The sequence below is a fragment of the Pipistrellus hanaki genome, assembly GCF_964339955.1.
Source record: "Pipistrellus hanaki genome assembly, chromosome: 3".
In the NCBI taxonomy this organism is placed as follows: domain Eukaryota; kingdom Metazoa; phylum Chordata; class Mammalia; order Chiroptera; family Vespertilionidae; genus Pipistrellus; species Pipistrellus hanaki.
In genome coordinates this window covers 106,415,929-106,424,815 of record NC_140505.1, presented here as the reverse complement: position 1 = coordinate 106,424,815, position 8,887 = coordinate 106,415,929, and the positions used below count along the sequence as shown (strand labels likewise).

Here is an 8,887-nt window from a genome sequence, read left to right as displayed (position 1 = left end):
GCTGCCACTGGTCACCCACCATATTCTGTGATGCCCCCTGGTGGTCATCACGCATCATAGCAAGTGATTGAACTCGCAGACTCCCAGTTGAACTCCTGAGGGGACACTGCATATCAGCCTTTTAGATAGATAGATAGATAGATAGATAGATAGATAGATAGATAGATAACAAACTATCAGAAAGAGAAATTAAGAAGAGAATCCCATTTACAATTGCATAGAAATAAAAATTAAAATAAAATACCTAGGAATAAATTTAACCAAGGAGGTAAAAGACCTGTACTCAGAAAACTATGTATAAGGTATTAAAGAAATATACTGAAGAAGATACAAAGAAATGGAAGGTTATAGCATGTTCGTGAACAGGAAGAATTAACATCATTAAAATGCCCATACTATCCAAAGCATTCTACAGATTTAATAGAATTCCTATCAAAATGCCAATATCATTTTTCACAAAACTAGAGCAAGTACTCCTAAAATTTAAAAGGAACCACAAAAGATCCTGAGGAGTCAAAGCAATCCAGAAAGGAAAACAAAGTTGGAGGTATTGAGTTGCATCATATCAAACTATACTACAAAGCTACAGTAATCAAAACAGCACACACACACACACACACACACATACACACATACACACACACACACACACCAATGCAGCATAATAGAGAGCCCAGAAATAAACCCATGTTTCAGTTAATCTAAGATAATGGAGTCAAGAATATATAATGGGGTAAAGACAGTGTCTTCAATAAATGGTGTTGGGAAAACTGGACAGATGCATACAAAAGAATGAAATGGATTTGCTTTCTTATATCCAAGAATAAACTCAAAATGGATTAAAGATTTAAATGTAAGACCTGAAACCATAAACCTCCTAGAAGAAAACATAGGCAGTCAACACTTTGACATTGCTCTTAATGATTTTTTTTTGGGGGGGGATATTTCATTGGGCAAGGTACTAAACAAGAAGAAAAAAAAAGCAAATGGGACTGTCAAACAAAAAAGTTTTTGTACAGCTAAGGAAACAATCAACAAAATGAAAAGACAACCCACTGAATGGGAGAACATATTTGGCAATGATACATCAACACCGAAAAACCCCCTAACAATCCAATTTAAAAAGTTGCAATGGAACTGATTAGACACTTATCCAAAGAGGACACACATACGGCTATTAGACATTTGAAAAGATGCTCAATATCATGTATCATCTGGGAAAGCAAATTAAAATCATAATGAAATATCTCCTCACACCTGTCAGAATGGCTATCATCACTAAATCAATAAACAAATGTTGGCAATGATGTAAAGAAAAGGGAATCCTTATGCACTGTTGGTGAGGTTGTAAACTGGTGCAGCCATTGTAGAAAATAGTACAGAGCGTCCTCAAGAAAATTTAAAATAGAACTACCTTATGACCCCAAAATTCACTTCTGGATATTTATCTAAAGGTATCCAAGACACTAATTTGAAAAGATATATGCAGCCCTATGTTCATTGTACCATTATTTACAAGAACCAAGATATGGAAACAACCTAAGTGTCCATACGTAAGTGGATAAAGAATGAATAAAGAAGATGTGGTACAGGGGGGATGAGGACAAATATATGATACCTTAATCAATAAAGAAATTAAAAGAAAAGATGTGGTACATATATAATAGAATATTACTCAATCATAAAAAGATGAAATCTTGCAACAAAACAGATAGGCCTAAGAGGGTATTATTCTAAGTGAAATAAGACAAACAACACAGGATTTCATTCATATGTGGAATTTAAAAACAAACAAACAAGCAAAACAGAAACAAAGTCACATACAGAGAACCAATCGTTGGTTGCCAGATGGGAGGGAGTTTAGGGAATAGGTGAAAAAGGTGAAGAAATTAAGTACCAATTGCCAGTTATAGCCCTATCTAGTTTGGCTCAGTGGATAGAACATTATTGGCCTGCTGACTCAGGGTCCCAGGTTCAATTACCTGTCAGGGCCATCTCCAGAAGGGGTGTGCAGGTGGCAAAGATCAATGATTCTCTCTCATCATTGATGTTTCAATCTCTTTGTCCCTCTCCCTTCCTCTCTGAAATCAATAAAAAAATATTTTAAAAATTGCCAATTATAAAAACAGTCATGAGGAAGTAAAGTAGAGCATACAGGAAAGTCAATAACATTTTAATAGATATGTATGGTATCAGATGGGTACTAAATTTAATTGGGTGATCACTTGGTAAGTTACATAAATGTCCAATCAATATGTTGTACTCCTGAAACTAATATTGCATGTCAAGTGATATTGGGGGGGGGGGGGGGAAGACGTCCAAGTTCCTGTACAGTCCAGTTGAGGCGTGTACTGTCCATTCAGAGGTAAATATAGTACATTCACCTACTTTATATTAAGGCCTGACAAGAGGGAGGATCAGAATACTGGTTTCTCAGTTCTCTGCCTTTTTGCCCGCGGTGTTTAGTAAAGATTGGCCAATTTCTTCAAGTCAATCAACTGTGGAGATTAGTACATCTGCACTAATAGGCACAGGATCAAACATCCTGCACCAGGCAGGACGGCAAGGGAGGTCGTAAGATGGCATTAAGTTAAGGTGACGTCCCCATTTAAAAAATATATATATTTTATTGATTAGGGGAAGAGAGAGGATAGAGAGTTAGAAACATCGATGAGAGAGAATCATCGATCAGCTGCCTTTTGCACACTCCCTACTGGGGATGTGCCAGCAACCAAGGTACATGCCCTTGACGGGAATCGAACCTGGGTGGGACCTTTCAGTCTTCAGGCTGACACTCTATCCACTGAGCCAAACCGGTTTCGGCAAGATGTCCCGATTTTTAACAATTTGTCCCACAAACGCCTCTGGACGCGGGACAAATTGTTAAAAATCGGGACGTCTGGTCACCTTACATTAAGCCCAAAGGCTGTGGTCAGAAACCAGGACGTGAGAGTCCGTCACCAGCAGTTTTCCCGCCGCCAGGAAACAGTCCCGCCCTGAGCCAGCCGCGCAGGCGCACTAGTGCGGACAGAGAGGACCCGCCCAAGTCCCCGAGTGAGCACGCGCAGTGGCGCGGGGCGTGGCAGCGCTGCACGCCCTTGCGGGGAGGGAGTCGTGGCCGGGTTCTTATCTGATGCCTCAACCTTCTGGCCTGAAGCGAAGCTGCCTTGCCCGGGGAGAGAGTGGTCACGGTGTCGCGTGGTAAAAAAGCTTAGGACAAGGAGAAACGAAATGAGAAAGGACGTACTCCGGTGTAAGTGCCAACTGGTGGCTGTTTGGGAAGGAAGGGGCGGGGGGGCGTCGGGAGCGGGAAAAACCTTCGCGAAGGGGAGGGGCGGAGCTAACGTGTGATTGATAGGCGAGAAACTATGCGAGGGCGAATGGGAGGTGAGTGAGGGCGGGATCTGCAGTTGAACTGGAGCGGTGCTTTGGAGTAATAATAACTAACACGCACCTGGGACTTCAATAACCAATCTATGCTAACCACTTTTTATAAATTACCTTATTTAGTGGGACCTTATGGATATGAAGTTTTATCTCTTCTTTACACGTGGGGAAACTGCGGGTTAGGGGTATTAACGTAGGCAAGAATACAGCGGGGGTCCCAAATTTAGAAGCCTGACCTCAGAGCCCATACTGTTAATGGCTCTGCCCTACTGCCTGCCCTTCAGAAAATCAAGGTGGAGTGGGATCCAGTCAAGAGGATTCGGTTGAATGGAATTGACCAGATTGTTGGAGGATGTGCAATGGAAAGTGGGAAAAAATGCTGTAGCAGGTTTTTCCTACACTATGTGAGAGCTCTGAGGATGGAGCTGGGAGGCCGGGCCATGCCTCCAGCTGTGGGAGCATTGCAGCCCCGCTGAGTGCTGTGACTGGATTAACAGTAGGATTAACATTTTCTTTTGGGGCTGTGTTGTCTCCCAGGTGTGTGAAGTTAAAGCATTTTAGGGACTTAAAGTGGAGATAGTGTGTTTAAATTGTTCCTGTCTTCTCTGGCTGCCATAACAAAATGCCATACACTGGGTGGCTTAAACCAGTGTTTTTCAACCTTTTTTGGGCAAAGGCACACTTGTTTCATGAAAAAAATCACGAGGCACACCACCATTAGAAAATGTTAAAAAAATTTAACTCATATTGACTATATATAATTCTCTTGAATAGGAATCAAATAAACACAAAGAAAGTATTTTATAATTACTTTATTATGAAATATTAAGTAAACAAAATAGTGAAAAATTATAAAATTCTTGTCTTGTCTGTACCTATGGCACACCAGCGTGCCGCGGAACAGCGGTTGAAAAACGCTGGCTTAAACAACAGTGTTTTTTGTTGTTGTTTGTTTTTGTTTTTGTTTTTTGTCCTATTTTAATTCTCAACCGAGGATATTTTCTCCATTGACTTCTAGGGAGAGTGGAAAGGAGGTAGGAGAGGGGGGAGAGAGAGAAACGTCGTGAGAGACACTTAGATTGGTTGCCTCCCGCCCCTACCGGGGCTGGGGAACTTGCAACTGAGGTACCCTTGACCAGGACCCTTGGGTCTGCAAGCTGATGCTCTAACGGTTAGAGTCTAACCATTTAGAAAACTGGCCAGGGCCAGAGTTCTTTTTCTTCTTCTTACAGTTCTAGAAGCTGGGAAATCCAAGATCAAGGTTCCCTGTTCAGGACTGTTTTTCTCTCTTGCAGAATGTCAGTCCCCTTACTTGCCCTCACATGGCTTGTGAAGAGAGAGGTGTATTACTCCTAGAAGGCCACCAATCTTTATAAGGATTAGACCCGCTGTTATGCCTTAATTTAATCTTACTTACCCTTTTCATTTTATGCTAATACCTCCTAAAAGCCCTCATGCCAAATAAAATAGACTCATATTGGGGGTTAGGGATTTAACGCATGAATTTAAGGAAGGGTGGAACACAGTTCAGTCTGTAGCAATATTTTATACCAAAGTAAATAACAAGAGATAATTGAAAACTGAAGAAAATGAACACTTTCAAACCTTATATGTACCTGAGATTCTTTCACATAACCTCTTATTACCTCATTTAGTGAAGATAAGGTTTGTGCCTTACCACTGGTGGGGAATTCTAGGGAGAACTTGTGTGGGAGGTCATGGTTGTCATTCAGGCAGCCAATCTGAAGAGGTCAGAAAAAGCTACACTAAGCATTTATTTTTTTTATTTTTTTTATTTTTATTTTTTAAAAATATATTTTATTGATTTTGTACAGAGAGGAAGGGAGAGAGAGAGAGTCAGAAACATCGATGAGAGAGAGTCATCGATCAACTGCCTCTTGCACACCCCCCACTGGGGATGTGCCCGCAACCAAGATGCATGCCCTTGACCGGAATCGAACCCGGGACCCCTCAGTCCCCAAGCTGATGCTCTATCCATTGAGCCAAACTGGTCTCGGCACACTAAGCATTTCTAAAGCGAGATTAGTGTACCAACTATTCATGGATTTATCTAAACCCTTCTTTAACTTCTGACTTAGCTTGTGCTGTTTCTGGAATAATGAGATCTATAATTACCATCCATGGGGAGTGAAATAATAATTACTTTTTTTTTTCTTTTTAATCCTCACCCGAGGATACTTTGAAAGAGAGGGAAATACAGAGGAATATCGATGTCAGAGAAACACATCGATTGGTTGCCTCCTGCACATGCCCCAACCAGGACCTAGGCCGGGAAGGAGCCTGCAACCGAGGCATGTCCTTGACCGGAATTGAACCTGGGACCCTTCTGTCCACAGGCCAACACTCTATCCACTGAGCCAAACCGGCTAGGGCAGTAATCACTTTTTTTTCTGTATTGTTTCCTGTTGTTATTCTAAAGTTTGGTGACCAAGTCCGTTTTCGCCTTACTTAACCTGGTGAGGGAAGAGTGAGGAAATACAAAACTTAGCTGCTTGAAGGTCTGGCAGATGTGCATTCAAATCTTGGATTCAGGCCATTGCTATGTGACTGTGGGCAAGTCATTTAACCTTTCTTTAAAAAAAACAAAACAAACAAACATATATATATATATATATATATATATATATATATATATATTTTTTTTTTTTTTTTTTAATTGATTTCAGAGAGGTAAGGAAAGGGAGAGAGAATCCTTGATTGGCTATCTCCTGCATGTCTCCTACTGGGAATGGAGCTTGCAACTCAGACATGTGCCCTGACCGGGAATTGAACCATGACCTCCTAGTTCATAGGTCAGTACTCAACCACTGAGCCACACCAGCTGGGCAAGTCACTTAACCTTTCTGAGTGTCAGTTTTTTCATCTATAAAATAGAGTTAGTACTACTGACCACATGGTTGTTGTGAGGTTATATGAAAACAGTTTGAAGCTATTAAAGAACTGGCCTTAGACAAGATATTTAAGTTATGGGACATCCTCCACTCACACCTCTGAAGAACACAAACCTCCACCTACAGCCCCCATGTCTAACTGGCTATTTATTTATTCATCAAACTTTTATTGAATGCCTGCTAGTTGTCAAAGCACCTGGCACTCTGAGTGCTAAGGGCAGGGAAGAACAAGACAGACAAAGTTCTTTCTTTTATGCAGCTTATGCTGTGATGGGGCGGACTAAATAAATTGAGTTGAGTGCTAAGAGCTATGAAGAAATTAAGTGCAGGGTAATGACATCAAAGAGTGACTTAAAGTAGTGCGGCCTGCGTGTGTGCATGCACATGTATTTGGAAGGAGGGTATTTGACCAAATAAAAGGAGAGACTTCTCTAGGAGCTGAGCTGTGGTTGAGGACTCATTATTCCCTCTGGGAGGGACAGAAAGTGCAAAGCTCATCAGATCAGGCTGGATGCTGTAGATGTCTGTAGGCTGACCAGTGATCTGTTTTAAAAGGTAAGGAGCCAGACAGAAGGCTCTGATTCTTGAGGCCAAAACATTTTTTGGAGGCAGCTCTGTTTTGTGCTGGAAATGGAAGTTAGGATGAACTAAGAAGCAAACTAAAGATGTCTATAAAATAAGGATATGTACATTAACCGGTGCCATGTAAGAAAAACTGTGATTGTATTTGTAATTCTCTGCCTGTGTGTCATGTTTTTTCTTTCAGGTCTCCCAAGAGGATAAAGCAGCATTTGTCATGCAAATACTGCCCTGTGCAGTAGTGAGGGAAGGCTGCTGCAGAAGTGAATACAGACAACATCTTTGACCCCAGGACACAGGTCTGTGAGAGGAAATATCCAAGTCTTTCGTAGAGGCATTAGAAGGCTATCCAAGCAGCAAAAGTATCTCAGGTGAAACTCAGGGAGTTTCTGTATAAGGGTGTTCGTATTCTGCATTCTTCTAGAGTCCTCTGTGATAAATGCCACTGCGTGGATTGCAGGATTTGGTATGGCTTCATGGGGATATGCACATGATGGAGAGAACATGATCTCTGCTTGCCAAATAATGTACAGCCTAAGGAGAAAATCCGTAATTAGTATTGAGATTGATCTTAGGAACTTTTCTAGATTTCAAGCCAGTTCTTCCTGACTCATCAGATAACTACCAGATATTTTTCTCCCCTTAGGATCATGGCTGATAAAAACCAGGAGATTGGTGGCATCCATTTCCCTTTTCCCTTCACACCCTATTCCATCCAGAAAGACTTCATGGCAGTGCTATACCAGGTGCTGCAGGATGGCAAGATTGGGATATTTGAGAGCCCAACTGGCACTGTAAGTATGAACAGTTGGCCCAAGAGGGCTCTTGTGAGACCCTGACTACAACTAGTCAGAGGTTTATTTGCCTCTGCAGAGGTTTTCATGGTTTGGAGTTGGGCAAAGTAGTTCTCTCAGTTTACCTTTCTGAATAATGCTCACTTCCCTCTATTAAATTGTTAAACACAACCCCAGGTTCTAAGGACAATTAGGCTACAGGCAAAGGAGAATTTGAATGGCAGTGGAAGCATAGCACTGAAAGTTTTAAGACTTCTCTGGGCACACAGCTTCTTTGATATTGAGCAACATAGAAATTACTTTGGCTTATTCACAGATTTAACATGTTGATGTAGTCTCCAGGCACTTGGTTACTGAGTGCTGGAGGGATCCAATCAAGGCCCTAAGTTTTTTCTTCCTGGCCTGGAATGAGAGATTTATTAGACATTGTCTGTTGAGGTTGCTAGGGCTGTGGTAATCAGTTCCCCCTTCTCTCTTACACTTTATTTTTTATAGCAAGTACTATGTGATAGTGAAATGTATGTGTTGCTGTGAAGGTCCCTCAATGAGGCTGTGACCTCCTGGAGGATAAGGACCTTGTGGTCCGTACCTTTGTGTCCCTATCATCTAGACAGGGGTCCTCAAACTTTTTAAAGTGGGGGCCAGATCACGGTCCCTCAGCTGGAGGGCTGGACTATATGAACTACTAATTCCTACTGTAACACCTCGGCTGCGCTCACTGCCCAAAAAACCTGGCGGGCTGGATCAGACTCCTCTGCGGGCCGCATGTGGCCCGTGGGCCGTAGTTTGAAGACCCCTGAGCAGAACCAGGCCCATTTGGCCCATAGGTGTGTGGAATGAATAAATAAAAGGAAGTAACTCATTCTTTTCCTCTCACTTGCTGATGAAAGCATATCACTCTCTCCTGAGATGACATGACCTCCTGGGACAGGAAAAGTGCAGCCAGGGGTACTATATTGTTTCATTTTGTTCTTTCATATACACTGAGTGGCCAGATTATTATGATCTCTGAATGCATAATAATCTGGCCACTCAGTGTATATCCTACAGAATAAAAGGCTAATACACACACACACACACACACACACACACAATTTGTTGTTGTTCAAGCAAATGCCGCTGCAAGGCTGAGTGAAAGGCCTGTGATGGAGGCTGTGGACCCATAGGCCCAGCCATTGTTTGGGGCTTCCATTTGTCAGCATTTGTAGAATTTTC

The 8,887-nt window shown here is 41.9% G+C and overlaps 1 protein-coding gene across 4 annotated transcripts in view; it reads left to right on the top strand.

Annotated features, from left to right (window-relative positions):
- The first annotated feature begins 3,077 nt into the window (after positions 1–3,077).
- DDX11 (DEAD/H-box helicase 11) overlaps positions 3,078–8,887 on the top strand; it is a 30,278-nt gene continuing 24,468 nt past the window's right edge. For all 4 annotated transcript variants that reach the window (XR_014794591.1, XM_084878416.1, XM_084878415.1 and 1 more), the window contains exons 1-3: positions 3,078–3,253; positions 7,066–7,177; positions 7,525–7,672. Coding sequence is in view for 3 of the 4 variants with exons in the window: in XM_084878416.1 (XP_084734542.1) it covers positions 7,529–7,672 (144 nt within the window). In the remaining variant the exon portion in view is untranslated. The remainder of the gene's footprint in view (positions 3,254–7,065; positions 7,178–7,524; positions 7,673–8,887) is intronic.